A 17,781-nucleotide genomic window follows, 5' to 3' on the forward strand; every position below is an offset into this window, starting at 1 on the left:
TGACCATTTTATATCCCTAATTAACATCCCACCCCACAACAAGACCTATTGGGTATTTTATTCCTGCTAAAAATATAATTGACAAGTTAATTACCTCATCATCCAAAATCTCCCCCCAAATATGTTGTTTTGAGAACCACTGAATGGCCAGCAAGTTCCCACCAAACCTCCCCACAACAGTGAGATAATTCCCATCTGCTCCCACCATTTTGAAACCTTAAATTAAACCAAACAAGGTCCCAATAAACCCAGTCAAGCAATCTCACCAAGTTAACATACATTAAAATTAACTCAAACCAACCCTTTCACCTTCTCAGCTTTCGCATCGGGGGGTGGGGGGTGAGGAGGGGGCATGTGGCCGAGTGAGGCTTGGCTGCTTGCTATGGTTCCCATTCCTTTCCCTCCACATTATGTTCACTCCAGGAATTAACCCTTCCGTTAGCCAGCTCCACAAACTCAATGAATTAACCTTCCCACCATCCAGTTGCACTAACTTCACTCAACCATAACACCATTACCTTTTTCTATAAACTATATAATTACATTCAGTTTGGATTCTTCCATATCTCTCCAACAACAAATATGGAAGAATCCAATTATACATCAACATTTATGGAAGAATCCAAATTTTACTGGTTCAACTGGTTCAAGTAATTGGTGTGAACCAGCTCAAGTCCTTGTTTTCCAACTTTTTAAGGAGTTCCATTTAGCAACTGTGACTAATATGAAGGAAAGGGGACACAGAAACTACTTTATCTCTCCAGTTTTTTTGCCTAGATGACCTTTGCTTAGCTCCATAGTAGATCCCAGGCGTCTCTCCTCTCTTAATGCTGATATGACTCTTCTCTGTCTTTGCCCTTCTTTATAGAAGAACTTGAAACTCGTCAGAGAATCGAAACTGAGGAGAAATCAAACAAATGCCAGCAGTGTGCGAAATGCTTTGCTTTTAAGTCAAAGCTTTTCAGGCATCAGAAAGTCCACAGTGGAGAAAAACACACAAATGTCAGCAGTGTGGGAAATGCTTTGTTCAGAAGTCAACCCTTTTGAGGCATCAGAGAGTCCACACAGGGGAGAAGCCATACAAATGCCAGGAGTATGGCAAGCCTTTTACTTTAGGTACCAACCTTACTCGCCACCATAGCATTCACACAGGAGAGAAGCATAGTAATGTAAGGCTTTGGAAAGCATTTTTTTCTCAGAATTTATACCTTTAGAGGTATCCACTAGAGAGAAAGTGTAGAAATATGAGCAGTTGAAAGTACGTTTTTGATGGTTTATAAGTTTATTATTTGATAAGACTTAATTAACAAAAACTAAATAGGAATTTTTTTTTTGGAGAAGCAGCCTTCACACATTTTGTTGTACAGTTGTCACTCCCTTTTTGCGGACTTAGTATCCACAGCCTCACTCCTCGTGGGAGGACAGGTGACCATTAATAAAACGGCATGCTCCTGCATACGCCTCCCCTCCCGGTGCCATGGGTGTGCAGCCCATTATTTTCTATGGGACTCGAGTATGTGAGAGTCATCATTTTCGTGAGGGGTCCGGAATGGATCCCCCGTGAATTGGGAGGGGCTACTGTATTTTGTAAATCTCTATTATAATCATCATTTATGCTACTTCTGCTACAAAGTTCTTGGTCTGAAAGTATCTTGTCCTTACAGAAACATTCAAATAAACCTCTGCCCTATTTTGAGCATCCTGTATTCTTCACTGAGAATCTGAAGGACAGTGTCAATTACGGAAGCATCACTTTTAGCATAAATGAGGTGTTGCTACAATTCAACTGGTTGTGACTATGAGAAAGGATGCTGAAGATGAATTTCTGTCTCCTATCTAGCCCTATATCGACACACACAACATGCACTGACTCCCGAGTCAAACTCAGATTTCCCTCTCTGTCCCCAGGATCTAAACCTGGGCTAGAAAGGATCAGGTTTTATTTGGGATCTTCTACTGTAACATGTGTTTTTCCTTGTCCTTTTTACATGGAGCAGTAGGGGTGTAGCCAAGGGTCCGTTAGGGGAATTTTATTATTGTTGTTATTAGCTCAAATATTGCAAGAGGGGGCCTGCTACGACGGTCCCTCCCAGGATCGCCCTCCCAATATTTATACCAAGAGACCAGGGTATCCCAATAACTGAAGCTGAGACAGATTGCAATAACTAAATGTTTACTCTATTGAAAACAAGGGGGAACACACTCAATGCACACACTCACACACACACATTCAAGGCTCAGGAAGGTAGGTTGGTAATATGGAAAAGATGTTTTAGGCTTTGCTAATGGTATACTCACCAAGATGTAGTCTTCCTCCGAGAAGCGAATGGGATGTGGGACAGTGGGACAAGTCTGCTCCGCAACATGGGTTTGAGCAGAAATGCTGGCTACCAGAACAGAGGTCTAACTGACGTGGAGTAAGTAGACCTTTGGGATGGTGCGCTGAGCAGCAAAAGTTGGGACTTTTTATAGGCGAAATCTCGCCTGAGGCAAAGAGGCTGGCTTGGCCGAAACAAAGGTGTTTAATTGTTTTCTTTTCACCTGGATGTCTGAATCTGATAGTATCACTGACTTAAGTTGTTCGGACAACAGACTTGAGGAGGGGGTGATAGCTTCAGGGAAGGCAAACATTTCACTCCTTCTGACTCAAGATAATCCCTTCATGCGACTTCCCAGACCTTCTAAGATGTAAATGGGGCTTCTCCCCTCAGGGGAGGTGTACATGTCCTCTCGCTTTGCCAGTAATGGCAGACAGGCTTGGAGTCTGGCCAGGGGTCATCCAAGGGTTATCATTGATTCCAAAATTTATATAAAGCAGCATGGGTAACAGGGGGGCTGTACATCAGGGCTTGGCATTGAACTTCCAGTTTTCCGGGATCATTTTCAGGAAGGTGACGATTGTGCCTCTTTTCCATTTTGGGGGGGGGGGGCAACTCAAGAGGAAAGGACTCTGCACTAATATCCAGCTCATATGGAAGAGCAGTAGCTTATTGGAATAGGGAAGGCTTAATTCATTGGTTGCTTCAACTGGCAAAGATTCTACACTACCTACTATGAACTACAACTATAACTCCTACTTTAATAACCAAACCCTAATATTTTTACTCTTTATGACAGAACCCTTATACACTGTTTCTGACATGCAATGGGCCAGTCCCAATACTTCAGGTATACAGCACCAGTCTGAAGTCACAATTCTCCCAACTCAATCTTTCAGGCAAGGAGCATCAGCCTGAGGTTGCAATGGGCCAGTCTCAGTTTTTCAGGCAAGGAGCATCAGCGTGAAGTCATAATGAGCCTGAGTTCAAATTGGACCAGTCTGAATCTTTCAGGTAAAGAGCTCCATCCTGAAGTCACAATAGTACCATCTCAATTCTTCAGGCAAGGAACCTCAGGCTGAGATCACAATGGTCCAGTTTCAATCCTTCAGGAAAGGAGCATCAGCCTGAGGTTGCAATGGGCCAGTCTCAATCCTTCAGGTAAAGAGCACCACCCTGAAGTCACAATCCTTCATCCAAGGAGCATAAGACTGAAGTCACAATGGGCCAGTCTCAATCTCTCAGGCAACGAGAATCAGCCTGAGGTTGCAATGGGCCAGACTCAATTTTCAGGCAAGAAGCATCAGCCTGAGGTTGCAATGGGCCAGTCTCATTCAGGTAAGGAGCACCAGCCTGAAGTCACAATATGTCATGAATACCTTTATTCATGCATTTATTCATTTAGGGATTCATGCCATAAGAATTATAGGTTTAGGTTTAGAATAGAGTTAAGATAGATAGGATTTATGGTGGGTTAAAATAATATGTTTTAATATGTGCTTTAATAGAAGATACTAGAAAGAGGTAGGGAGATCATGGCTAAAGAATGTGATTGTTTGCTAGCATTGGAATGTGTGGGAATTATCCTTCTAACAGAGGCTTGAGTTTAAAAGACTGCTCTGTAAAAGGAGGAGGAACATAGAGAGTTATTGGTATTTTTATATTGTATTATGTTGTTATGGGTCTATTATATTTTCATATGGTATCATATTAGATTGGGATTGATGGGGTTTCAATATATATACACACACACACACACACACACACATATATATAGTTAAGCCATAATGTTAATGAAAATTGTTGTGTGGCTGAGTTCTGTGGTCCAAGGCCACAGGTGCAGTGATTGTGAGAAGGCACATGAGAGCTTAATTGTTTTTAGAAACGCTGCCACAATCCCAGATGGGAGGACACTGCGCAGGAAAGGGCTATCCAATTAATTATCTTTATAGCCTAATTGGGTGGGGTAAATTGATATGGTTATAAAAATGATATGTTTATACTTTCTTTCATTCCTGACATAAAAAAGTCACTTCTATTACATGTATCTTCTTCAATACAAGCTGTTCCTTTTTCAAAGTACTGCCTTTTGTGTTGCAAGAGGGGCTGCAATTAGGAGCCTGACAAATATCTATCTCCCTTCCATTCACCCTCCTATCCCAAAAGGGCTGGAGAGCATACCAAACCAACCACAGAACCTTTCCCTGCTCTTGTGTAATGCCAGGTCAGTCCAAAATACAACGCACATAGTCTATGATCTCCTACTGGACGAAGAGGCTGACCTGGGATGTTTCACGGAGACCTGGCTGGGTGATGATAGCTCAGTCACCTAGGATCAGGCCTTCCCAGCCGGGTTCTCTGTCAGTGAGCTGGTAAGAGGACGTCGCTTTGGTCCATGAAGACAATCTTGCTTTGGTCAGGATACCTATCCATAAGATGGACCACATCTTGGAGCCCAAAATGCAGAGCTGGACTCAGGAGGGAAAGGCAGGAAAGGAAGGCTCTAGTTAGTCTCTGTGTGTATGTATTTTCCTCTGCTGTTCTTATGGCTGGGAATGGAGCTGAGGACTAAGGAGAGAAGAAAGGGTCAATTTTGGGCAAATTCAGAACTTCTGTGCATCAAAGAGTCCAGTGTGTTGAAATAGCAAAGAACTTTATTGAAAATACATAGAAGGAATTTAGTGTTTAAACTAGAACTACCCTCCCGAATCCAAAGAATATATTGAAACCCCAACACCTAAAACTCCCCCCTCTTCCAAACCGAGCCTCACCTCCAATTCCCACAGTCTATGCCCCACAGGAAACAAGGCCCCCTTTGCCATTCCCACAAACTAGCCCTTTCTGTCAATACCTGCCCCCAACTTTCTTCAGCCAACATCCAACACATTGCAAAGCTATAATTCCATAACTATTCTAGACAGCTCTAACAAATCCCAGCCCCCCATCTACCTAACCTATACTTCGATCCACAATCCCCACCCAAATTTACAAGCTAAAGAAATTAACTATACTATTAGCAATTAAAACCTAAAAATAACAAAATACAACTTTAGAACACAAACAGACATATCGACAGACAAAGCTTACAAACAAAATCACAAGGGCCTTTTCTTAGCACCACTGGATTGAAAGTATATTTTTTGTATTCATTATTGACAATAATAATGTTAGTTCACTATTGGGATTTGTGTGGCTTCTCTCCTGTGTGGCCTCTCTGATGTGACACTAGGATTGACTTCAAATAAAAACCTTTCCCACAATGCTGGCATTTGTATGGCTTCTCTCTTGTGTGGACTCTCTGATGCCTCACTAGGTTTGACTTCTGAGAGAAACATTTCCCACAATGCTGGCATTTGTATGGCTTCGCTCCTGTGTGGACTCTCTGATGTGTCACTATGTTTGACTTCAAAGAAAAACATTTCCCACAATGCTGGCATTTGTATGGCTTCTCTCCTGTGTGGACTCTCTGATGGGTCACTAGGTCTGACTTCTGAGGAAAACATTTCCCACAATGCTGGCATTTGTATGGCTTCTCTCCTGTGTGGACTCTCTGATGTATCACTAGGTGTGACTTGGTAGAAAAACATTTCCCACAATGCTGGCATTTGTATGGCTTCTCTCCTGTGTGGATTCTCTGATGGATCACTAGGTCTGACTTCGAAGAAAAACCTTTCCCACAATGCTGACATTTGTTTGGCTTCTCTCCTGTGTGGACTCTCTGATGTCTCACTAGGTTTGACTTCTGAGAGAAACATTTCCCACAATGCTGGCATTTGTATGGCTTCGCTCCTGTGTGGACTCTCTGATGTGTCAGAAGGCTTGACTTCCGAGAAAAACATTTCCCACAATGCTGGCATTTGTATGGCTTCTCTCCTGTGTGGACTCTTTGATGTAACACTAGGATTGACTTCAAATAAAAACATTTCCCACAATGCTGGCATTTGTATGGCTTCTCTCCTGTGTGGACTCTTTGATGTAACACTAGGATTGACTTCAAATAAAAACATTTCCCACAATGCTGGCATTTGTATGGCTTCTCTCCTGTGTGGACTCTCTGATGCATCACTAGGTGTGACTTTGTAGAAAAACATTTCCCACAATGCTGGCATTTGTATGGCTTCTCTCCTGTGTGGACTCTCTGATGGATCACTAGGTCTGACTTCGAAGAAGGACAGGTTGCTTACCTGTAACGGTATTTCTTCGAGTGGTCATCTGCGAATACATACAAATGGGTTGTACTGCGCCTGCGCAGTGCCTTCGGAAACTTCTGGAATCACTAGGCAAAGTACACTTTGCAACATGTTGAAACTTTTTGGCGGTAACCCCGCCCATCCCCTATAAAGCCTCCGTTCCCGCTCTTTTCCCCAGTTCCGCAATTTTCCGCCGTGCAGGCGACACAAAAGAGCCAATCAGAGCAGGACACTGAGGGGAGGATGGGCGGGATTTGTATGTATTCGCAGATGACCACTCGAAGAAATACCGTTACAGGTAAGCAACCTGTCCTTCTTCTTCGTGGTCTCTGCGAATCATACAAATGGGTTGAGACTGGCAAGCTAAGGTCAGTGGAGGTGGGAGTGTCATAGAAATCAGTGAACCAATAAGTAATGGACAATAAAGATAACTAAAACAAGTATAAGAGTTGATGGTTTGTTTATATACTTGTAAAGAAATCCCACCTCGTAAAGGCAAGCCCAAAAGGACCTCGAACCCCAGCATTGAGTCATTCGAGAACAGTCATATTGATGCTGTCGGTATGGAACACAGTCAACAGCGAACACAATCAATGTAGTCCTGACACCAACACAGCCCTCCCGAAAGCTGCGTCCTTTTTGGCCCTAGTGTCCAACCTGTAGTGTTTAATAAAGGTTAGGGGCTGAGACCACACGGCAGCCTTGCAAATCTCGTCCAAAGGGATACCAGACAAGAAAGCAGAAGAGGCCGCTAATGCCCTTGTGGCATGGGAGCGGATCCTGGTCGGCAAGGGCTTGCCCAAAAGCTCATAAGATAGGGCAATAGTACTCGAAATCCACTTAGAGAGTCTCTGGGCCGACACGGGCAGTCCTCTTTTCGGCCCCGAGTAACACTGGAACAGTCTCTCCGAGCGGCTCGAGTGTCTAGTTCTGTCCAGGTAAAAGGCTAAAGCCCTACGCACGTCCAGGGAGTGGAGGGCCCGCTCGGTATCGGTAGTCGGGCTGGGTGCCAGAGTTGGTAAAACAATGTCCTGGCACATATGGAAAGTGGAAACAACCTTGGGTAAGAAGGAAATATCTGTCCTGAGAACTACCTTGTCCAAGTGGAATCTAAGAAAGGGTTGGTCCCGACGCAGGGCACAAAGTTCGCCCGCCCGGCGGGCAGAAGTGATAGCCACCAAAAACACCGTTTTCCAGGTTAACAGTCTAATGTCAGTGGTGGCTAAAGGTTCAAACGGTTTAGACTGCAAGGCCCCCAACACCGTCTCGAGACTCCAGGCCGGAGTCGGGACCGACACCTGGGGGTATAAATTATTGCAGCCCCTCAGGAATCCCTTGACAAGGGGGTCTTTAAAAAAGGAGGGCTTCCCATCAAATTGGAAGGACGAGCAAATAGCAGATAGATAGCACTTAACAGATGTGGTAGAGAGGCCCGCATCGATGAGGGACATCAGGAACTCCAGGACCACTGGCGTATTCACCTGGGCTAGGGAGAGGCGTCTGTCAGACAGGAACCGAAGAAACCTGTCCCACTTGAGTCTGTAGGATTTTTGGGTGGCCGGTTTCCGGGCAGCCAAGATGACTTTCCGTACCGAGGCCGGTAGCCGGGCTAGGGATGGATTCTCCACGCCACCAGGGGAAGGGTCTCGATGTCCGGGTGTTGAACGCGACCTCCTTGAACCGTGAGGAGATCTGGTCTGGGCTCGAGCCGGAGAAAGTTGGCTCGAGAGAGGTGAAGAAGGCAAGGAAACCAGGGCTGCCCGGGCCACCAAGGCGTGATCAGGATCGCGTCCGCTGAATCCGAAACCATCTTCGAGACTGTCCTGGTGATCAGCGGGAAGGGGGGAAAGGCGTAGAGTGCTATCCCCGACCATCGGAACCCGAACGCATCCCCGAGGGAGTCGTCGTCCGGCGTCCGGGAGCAGAACTGGGGACAATGGGAGTTGTACACGGTCGCAAACAGGTCTATTTGTGGGGTTCCCCATCGGGCAAAGAGGTCGTGTACAGTCTCCGGGTGGAGCCTCCACTCGTGGCACGACGAGAGGGACCTGCTTAGCAGGTCCGCCTGAGTGTTCTGGGTGCCTGGCAAATGTACCGCTTGGAGCAAAATGTTCCGGGCTATGCACCAGTCCCAAAGCCGAAGTGTGATGTCTAGGAGGGTGCGTGACCTGGTGCCACCTTGTTTGTTCAGGTAGTACATCACCGTGGTGTTGTCTGTTCTGAGCTGAACAACTTTCCCCGACAGTGAGGACTCGAAAGCCCTTAAGGCCTTTTCCACCGCCAACAGCTCTAATGCGTTGATGTGGAGTGTCTTCTCGTCCAGGGACCAGATGCCTTTGGCCCATAGGTCTAAGGCGTGGGCACCCCAGCCGTCTTCCGATGCGTCTGTGGTCAACACCAACTCTGGTTGGGGCGGTGAAAAGGGCATGCCGGCGCAGACGTTCCGGCAGTCGAGCCACCAACGGAGGGAGCGAATGACTGGTCTTGGCACGGTAAGTCTGCGGGAAGGGGGGTCTCTTTCCAGATCGAAGACCGACAGGAACCATGACTGCAGTGGTCGAGCCCGGAGCCTTGACCACGGAGTGACAAATGTTGTCGACGCCATGTGACCCAATGCCACCTGAATGTCCCTTGCCATAACCCGCCTTCGGGTGGTGCACCTGCTGACGGCCCGGGCCAAGGCCTGGAAACGGTCCGGAGGCAGAAAGGCCATACAACTGTTTGAGTCGAGGAGGGACCCGATGAACTTTATCTGCCTTGTGGGAAGCAACTGAGATTTCTCGAGGTTGACCACTAGGCCCAGGTCCCGTAAGAGCTCGAGTGTCTCTGAGGTGTGTCGTTGTAGCTCTTGACGTGAGGGGGACACGAGGAGCCAGTCGTCGAGATACGGGAAGACTCTCATGCCGCGGCGATGTAGGTGAGCAACCACGGGCGCCATGCACTTGGTGAAGATGCGAGGAGCGGTAGATAGGCCGAAGGGGAGGACGTTGTATCTGTAGACGTCCGTCCCGACGGCGAACGCCAGAAACCTGCGGTGGGACTCCCGGATGCTGACATGGAAGTAAGCGTCCTTTAAGTCTATCGTTGCAAACCACAGGTCCTGCTGCAACAAAGGTAAAATAGAAGCAAGCGTTACCATCCGGAAACGGCGATAAGACAGGTAAGCATTCAACTGTCTAAGGTCCAATATGGGCCTGATTCCCCCATCAGGTTTCGGAACCGTAAAATAACGGGAGAAGAAGCATCTAGGGACGTCGACGGGATCGACAATGGAGATGGCGCCTTTGGCGAGAAGGGTGCGTACTTCGTCGAGAAGGGTGTCTGAGGGGGGAGTGGACAGAATAGCTCCAGTTGGTGGGAGCTCCTCAAATTCAAGGGCATAACCCCTACAGACGATGGTGAGGGCCCAAGAATTGGTGGTGATTGCGGCCCAGGTGTTAGAAAAGGGCCTCAGTCTGTCCAGAAAGAAAGGAGCAGTAGAAGCGACGGAGTACGCTAAGTCCCATCAGTTCCTCTTCTTAGCCGGGTCCGAATCTTGCCTCCTGTAATTCTTTTTGTATTTGGGCCCTGACCGACGGCCCGAGGAGGAGGAAGACTGGGACGGGAAGCGTTGCCTGCCCTGATCCTGGCGCTGGAAAGGCCTATCTTGTTGGTAGGGCCTCTGGCCCTGGCCATACCACTGGCGTACAGCAGTGAAGCGCTTGCGAGAAGACGACTGGGGGGAAGAAGACATACCGTGCTTCTTGGCAGCGGTCCTCATCCTGTACTTAAAATTAAGCTTTTCGTCCGTCTCACGATGGAAGAGGCCGTCCTCGTCGAAGGGCATGTCTTCGATGGTCGAGCGAGCATTCTGGTTCAAGTCCGAAGACCTTAGCCAGGCGTGCCTGCGGAGTGCTATGGCAGCCGCCATAGACTTAGCGGAGCAGTCCGTGGCGTGTCTGGCCGAAGTGATAAGCCATCCTCCAATTGAGTGGGCCTCGTCGCGGACTTCCGAGAGGATAGCCTGGGAATCATCAGGTAAGTCCGGAATGAGAGGGGACACCTTTTCCATGAGCCACTGTATGTAAGCGCCCATGCACGCGTTGTAATTTGCCACTCTCATGCCCAACGCCGAGGAGAAATACGCCTTCTTGGCCAGGGCGTCGATCTTCTTAGCTTCCTTGTCGGATGGCATCAAGGAAGCTTTCGGGGTGGACGCACGCTGCGAGCCTTCTACGATGGCTGAGCTTTGCTTGGGGTGCCCAAACAGCCAAGACGGAGTCGGTGGAGAGATTCTATAGAGGGACTCAACCTTCCTGTTGTTGGACGCCGTGGATGCAGGGGCCTCCCAAGAACGCCTGGCTAACTTCTCCAAGGAGGGAAGAAGAGGTATTGCCGGTGGGGTGGGCAGTCTTCCATGTATCCGTCTCTCAACCGGGTCGGAGGCCTCCTCTTCAGCTTGGGAGATCTTGATGTCCAGAGCGTTGCCCATTTTGATGACATGCTCCGCGAAGGTTCGGACATCGTCGGAGGGGGACACCGCACCCGGTTGGGCAAAGTCCTGGTTGGCCGACTGATAGTCATCGTCCCGGGAAGAAATTGAGTCGTGTCTCGGGCGGTAACGGGCCTGGGAAGCCGTTTCGTCATCCGACTCGAGGTTCACGACATCCGGGTCGGTAGCGGCCTCCACTCGGTGGGGTGAAAATGCAGACACCCTGGAGGGTCTGGAAGAAGCTCTTGGTCTCGGTCTCCGATGTTCGAGGAGGGACTCCACATCCTCTTGAGGGACCAGTCTGTAGTACCTCCCTGTTTCAGAATCGTAGTAGTACTCAGGCTGAGGGTCCCTGGGTGGGGATGGAGAGACGGCTCGACGTACGCGGGTTGGCATTGGAGTCGGAGAGCGACGGTCATCCCTGGAGCCCGCAGGGGAAGCCGGTTCCGAGAGGAGTTGAGCAGCTTCCTCGGGAGCATGCCGGAAGGTAGACAGGGGTCGGGACCCCGAGGCTAGATCACGAGAACGGTCCCCACGGCTGGTGCCTGTGACGTGCGACCCGGAGGTCGAAGTCTTAGCTCTTTTGGCCGCCAGGCGTGGGTCTGATGGTCGGGAGTCGGCCTCCGACGGTCTACGGTCGGCATCCGAGTGCCTGCGTACCGAGTCAGAACGGTCTTCTGGGCGAGCCTGTGGAGTGTCCTCCTGGCCTCGATCCAGGGAGAGACATCTAGACGGCTGACGGTCGTCGTCCAAAGAAGAAGATCGGGGTCTCTTGGATGACACGTGAGCCCCAGTTGGAGGTTTAGTTGCTCCCGTAGACTTCGAAGTCTTAGTAGACGAAGGCCTCGAAGCGGAACCCGACTTCGGAGTGGTAGAAGTGGGCGCCTTCGGGACAGAGGAGCTCGAGGCAGAACCCTTATGGGAGCTCGAGTCCTTCTCGGTGGTCCGGCTCTCCTTAGGGACCTTCTTATGCTTTTTATCCTTCTTGGAAGCTTTGGGGATGGGTTCAGCCGGGCCCTGTGGTTCAGACGGACCATCCCCGGGGAGGGTTGACGGATCCACCGGTGGCGACTGAATCGGAGACTCGGCAAGGGTCGGTAGGGAAGTCGCGGCCGAAGATGAAGCCCCCACCGAAGACATCGCCCCTGAGGTGAAGACTTTAGTGTAGATAGCAGCCTTCAACCTTGTCTCCCGATTTTTCCTCGCTTGAGGAGTCAAAGACTTACACAAGGCACAAGAGGCCGGAACGTGGGTCTCTCCCAAACACAGGAGGCAAGAGGAATGGGGGTCCTGGCCAGGAATCTTACCCCCACACACGGAGCACTTTTTAAAGGGTACTGATGGCATGATCCGAAGAGCGAGGTCAGGCGGTCCGGGTCGGCAACGAGCGAGGAGACAAGTCCGAGGGAGAAGCAGGTGCGAGGTCAAACACGTTCCGGGGTCTAAATGCCAAAATCAGATCAAGGGCTAGTCGCAGAGAAGAGTCAAAAACGGTCCGAGGTCAATTTCCAGTGATTCCTTTCTAACACAGAGAGCGAAGTTCCTAGTGGCAGCTAACGCGGCGGAAAAAAGGAACTGGGGAAAAGAGCGGGAACGGAGGCTTTATAGGGGATGGGCGGGGTTACCGCCAAAAAGTTTCAACATGTTGCAAAGTGTACTTTGCCTAGTGATTCCAGAAGTTTCCGAAGGCACTGCGCAGGCGCAGTACAACCCATTTGTATGATTCGCAGAGACCACGAAGAAGAAAAACCTTTCCCACAAGGCTGACATTTGTTTGGCTTCTCTCCTGTGTGGACTCTCTGATGTGCCAATAGGTATGACTTTGAAGAAAAACATTTCCCACAACGCTGGCATTTGAATGGCTTCTCTCCTGTGTGGACTCTCTGATGTCTCACTAGGTGTGACTTTGTAGAAAAACCTTTCCCACAATGCTGGCATTTGTATGGCTTCTCTCCTGTGTGGATTCTCTGATGTGTCACTAGGAGTGACTTCAAATAAAAACCTTTCCCACAATGCTGGCATTTGTATGGCTTCTCTCCTGTGTGGAGTCTCTGATGCATGACTAAGATTGACTTGTAAGCAAATTTTCCCCCACAATGCTGACATTTATGTGACTTCTTTCTTGTGTGGATTCTCTCATGACTGACAAGTGATTCTGTAAACAAGGAAAATGACAGACAAGACTAATCTCAGCATTAAGAGAGGAAGATGTTACCCCAAGATTTAGCCCCACGTTCACCCCTGCCTATTTCAAATTAGATTAATAAAGTTGGTGTGAGTGACCTGGGCATGACCCTGTTCTGGATGCCCCCAAATCCATATAATGATTGTATCCTTATTCATTGGAGCTACCAAAGAAGAGACCGTATGGGGACTGCCTTGAGGGAATCAGTGGAAGCAGATAGTCAAAGGACTGTTGGAAAAAATATTCCATTAAAAACGTGCAAAAATACTTTGATTGACAGGTGGCATAATATCCTGTGAGAGTGCCATAGAGTCCTGAGTCAAAAGCTAACTGCAGGGGTCCCTCCATGGTGTTTGGCACTAGGAGATGACTCACAAACAATACAGTATACAGCTGATTGGTGTGGATTAGATTGGAGTTGTGTTACAAGAGATGGTGAAGTTGATGGAAGTCAGAGAGGAGAGCTTACAAATATTTGTATTATTATTTGTATGAAACCAATTGTGTTTCTGATTTATTTTTAATTGAAAAGGGGTCAGTGATTTGCCAATATCTATATCTGGATATTTGTTTCCATACTCTGCTATGTTATTCTTGAGCTGCATCTAGGAGTGTCACCCTCAGATTGCGCTGTATATTGGCTTGTGAACGCAATAGGAATTCAGAGCCAAGAAGGACCAAGAGCCAGTGTGCTAATCCTTTTTGTCTGAGATATTTCCACCAAGCACCCATTGCATTCAATTTGGTTTCAAACCATTCTCTCCCCCAGGAATCTTTCTAAAATGATATAAACCTTTTTGAACACTCAGTTTCTGACCCAAGAAACAATTACAGTATAAATATCTGCCCCGACTGACTGTTCTTCAACGTCAGTCCAATTACAGGCAGACAATCTGTCAGTTTACATGGCTAAACACCTCACTACACTCGCCAGCGCCACTTGCCATGGAAGTTACTGACTTCTCTCACCATTCTGGACCCTCAACAATTGCAATCAAGATCCACCTAGGTAAAGCCTCACACTATTCACCACTCTCACCTTTGTTACTAGTCTTTGCGTGTGTGTGTGAACACCTATATCTGTATATGCGTGTATAGGCGTGTATATTGCTTTTCCCCTAAATAAAACATAAAAACCTATTTCAAAAGCCTTTGGAGTTCTCTGTGCTCCGGGCCTGGTATAGTTGAACTGAATCCCAAGGTTGCTTTTGCCCCAACCAGACTATATGTCTGCTTTCAGCTAAGTACCACATTCCCCTAAAAGCACAGCACTTGGGAGTATCCTTCTCAGACTCCAGCATGTTTAGTAACAAAGGGCCTCTGGAATCAACCAAGGAACTAAGCAAGCTGAGGTAGGAAAAGAAACATTAGAAGACAAGCAGGTTTGTGTCCTCCTTTCCTCCCTTCATAGATTTTACTCATAATTGGTAAATGGAACCCCTAAATATATCTACAAACAAGGATTTGAGCCAATTCTCAGAAGTTCTCTCAAACCAGTTCTTAAAATCTGTCAGGTTCGTGGGGGCCTCCCAATCCCCAAGGTCCCTCTCCTTTGGTGTCTCTCCAATAGTGCCTCACTAAACTACAAATTCAGATATTCTACAGGATGTTGCTATCACAATTAAACTGCACTTGAAAGGGATCTAGGACTCCTAAAGGCCAATGTGATTCTAGGCTGCATTAATACAAGTATAGTTTCTAGATCAAGGGAAGTAATAGTGCCACTCTATTCTGCTTTGGTCAGGCCTCACTTGGAATAATCCTCACTTGGAATAATTCTGAGCTCCACAATTCAGTTAGAACATGCCCAGATGAGGGCAACCAAAATGGTGAAGGATCTGGAAACCATCAAGCAGCTTAGAGAGCTGGGTATGTTTACCCTGGAGAAAAGAAATTTAAGAGTGGATATGATATTCATGTTTAAATATTGGAAAGGGTTGTATTGAAGACGGAGCAAGCTTGCTTTCTGCTGCTACAGAGAAAAGGAGACACCACAATGGATGCAAGCCACAGGGAAAGAGGTTCCACCTAAACATTAGGAGGAACTTTGGGACAGTAAGAGCTCTTCCACAGTGGAATATACTCCCTTAGAGTTTGGTGGAGTCCTCTTCTTTGGAGGCCTTTAAAAAGAGGCTGGATGGTGCTTGGAATGTATATTCCTCCATGGCAGAAGAGGGTTGAACTGGATGGCCCTTGTGGTCTATTACAACTCTATGATACTATAATGCTAGTGGATTCCGGTTCCTTACCCACAGAGGCCACATTCTCATAAGTCTCCATCATTATATAATTGTACATAAGCCGCTGCTTCTTCGTCAAGAGTTTCCATTCGTCCTCGGTGAAATATACTGCCACATCTGCAAAGGTCACCTGCAACAGAAAATAGCCCTCATCCACAGAGCGACTAAGCAAAAGGGGAGGAAAGCACATGGTGCATCCAAATATTATTTCATCACTTCACAATTCAGTACAGGAAATAAACTTTAAATTCTGTCAGCAAGAAAAACAAACTCCTGCCTTTGAGATCCAGTTTGTCTCGAATCCTTTCAATATAATATACAATATAATAAACAATATAATTTAGGCCATGGCTGGGATATAGAGGATAGATTATGATACTCACTATCCCAACACATACAGTACATTTAGCCACCAAAGAATTATAGTGCATTTAGACATTTCTTGCCACATTTTAGAACGAAATGTCATTATTAAAAAACATTTCTGGGGAGCACTGTGGGCTTGAGGGCCACTGGACCCACCCCATATTTAGATCCAGAGATGTTCTCCCATAGCGCCCAATATTTGACAGATTGGAAAAGCAGGGCACATGTGGACAAGCAACCCAGAAGGCGGTGAAGATGGCCAAAGTTGATTATGAGAAAGATCACACAAGCTAGGAAGGGCACAGCAGTTTGCTTTTGCCTCAGTCTCCTGGGAAGGGCAATACCTTGCTTCCTTCTTTCCTCTTCTCTCCCCACTTTTGAGTTGATGGGGTGCAAACTGAATGGCACTCAGGAACTGAAGTGAGCTGAGAAGGGGGAAAGTGGGAGGAGGAGAGAGCAACTGGGACATTTTTAAAAGCCCCTGAAAAAGTGACAGTCCTGACAGAGGATTAACCAGGACTGTCTCTGCTAAACTGAGAGAGTATGTTCTCCGCTTGCTTTCATGAACTGGCCCAGCAGTGACACAGATGAAACTAATAGTCAAGAACCTCGACTCACCAAAGAGGTCTTGTACCTCTGCATCCTCTTTCTCTTGGAGCCCATCTCCCTCTGCTTGGCCTCTGTGTCGGCCATCAGGTGGGCAGGGGTCCTGGTGATCTTGCACTTGGGCCTGTTCTAGCAAAAGGTGCCCCAAAGCTGTGTCCAAGGGGGCCAAGATGAAGTCCCTGAGAAAAGAGACCAGAGATTCAAAAAACGACGCAAACTGGATCTCCTATAAAGAATTAATCCAAATAGATAGAACTGGTTATAGAGTAAAGACATGAGAAGATCCTAATGATCACGGTTATGATCTTTCATGGTTCTTTTACAGACAATTAAGAAAGCTCTTCCTAATGGATAAAAACAATACAGATTGGCAAATCAGACTCTGATCTGGAACAGGAAATAATGTTGACTTAAGAGAACAGCATCCTGCTGGTGAGATACACAAGTGACATATGCTTTTTTTGGGCCAATGCAGAGGTGGATATCCCCTTCCCCCCTCTGTTCCAAACAAAGCCCCCTGGACCTAGCATAGATTCACTGCAGATCCCCTACACAACAGATACTCCATGCCTTCTTAGAGTAGTGGGTGATTAGGGGATGGGGAATTGGAGAGGGCCCTGGTTATGTTCATGTAGATAGATGTGAAATGAGGGCATCATAAATACATAAATAAACAAATCATCTGCTGAAACCTCCAGAGGTCCCCAGTGCTTTCCCCCATCATCAGCCCCTTTCCTAAGAAGGCTGCGTCCACACTGCAGAAATAAGATACTTTGACACGACTTTAACTGCTCAGTGCTATGGAATCCTGGGCTTTTACCTTTGGGACACTTAGCCTTCTCTGCCAGAGAGCTCTGGTGCCACAACAGACTACAAATCCCAGGATTCCACAGGATAGAGCCAGGAGAGTTAACACACTTTAGAACAGGATTATTTCTGCATTGCAGATACAGCCTGATTTGGTTGTAAAAGGGAAGAAGCACCAAAGTTTTGTTTTTAGCTTCCTAATAACGGTTTTCCTTTAAAAAAAAAAAAAGCAGTCTGCTTATCTGTCTAATCCTTATTTTTATTGTTCTTGCTTGTTTCTATGTTTATTTGGTAATAATATGAGATGGTCTGGTCTGCCTCCTTCCTTCTTCCCTGAAAATCTCTTAATAAGGAAACGGGGGAGACTTTTAAAACTTCCCAAAGGAGCTACTTTTGGGCTAGTTTTGGGGGCAAGCCTCTCCTTAGAAGTCAAAGCCTGATGTCTGGGAATAATAACAAGGCTTCTATTAAAACCATCCTTCCCATTTCTAATCCCTTTTAAAGCCCATGTTCCCCAGAAAAGCAGAGCTGTGTAAGAAAACCCTCTCACAAAAGACACACAAAGGGACACACTTCCTTTAGGCTCAAGGAGCCTGAT

General features: G+C 47.2%; 1 protein-coding gene across 1 annotated transcript; it reads right to left on the reverse strand.

Moving 5' to 3' along the window:
• Positions 1-5,493: 5,493 nt before the first annotated feature.
• LOC149275747 (uncharacterized) lies at positions 5,494-13,218 on the reverse strand. The gene is made up of 3 exons (XM_089504375.1): positions 12,714-13,218; positions 9,996-10,003; positions 5,494-6,467 (listed from the first exon to the last, which is right to left on the reverse strand). Exons 1-3 carry the CDS (start codon positions 13,037-13,039, stop codon positions 5,494-5,496), a joined length of 1,308 nt encoding a protein of 435 aa, XP_089360501.1. The 5' UTR covers positions 13,040-13,218.
• Between the last annotated feature and the right edge of the window lie 4,563 nt (positions 13,219-17,781).

The sequence above is a fragment of the Sceloporus occidentalis genome, unplaced genomic scaffold, assembly GCF_023333645.1.
Source record: "Sceloporus occidentalis isolate IW3139 unplaced genomic scaffold, rSceOcc1.0.p SCAF_268, whole genome shotgun sequence".
Taxonomy (NCBI): Eukaryota; Metazoa; Chordata; class Lepidosauria; order Squamata; family Phrynosomatidae; genus Sceloporus; species Sceloporus occidentalis.

Excerpts from the sequence above, each read along its gene's own strand:
- LOC149275747 (XM_089504375.1), bottom strand. The coding sequence starts at position 13,039 with ATGCATCAGAGACTCCACACAGGAGAGAAGCCATACAAATGCCAGCAT.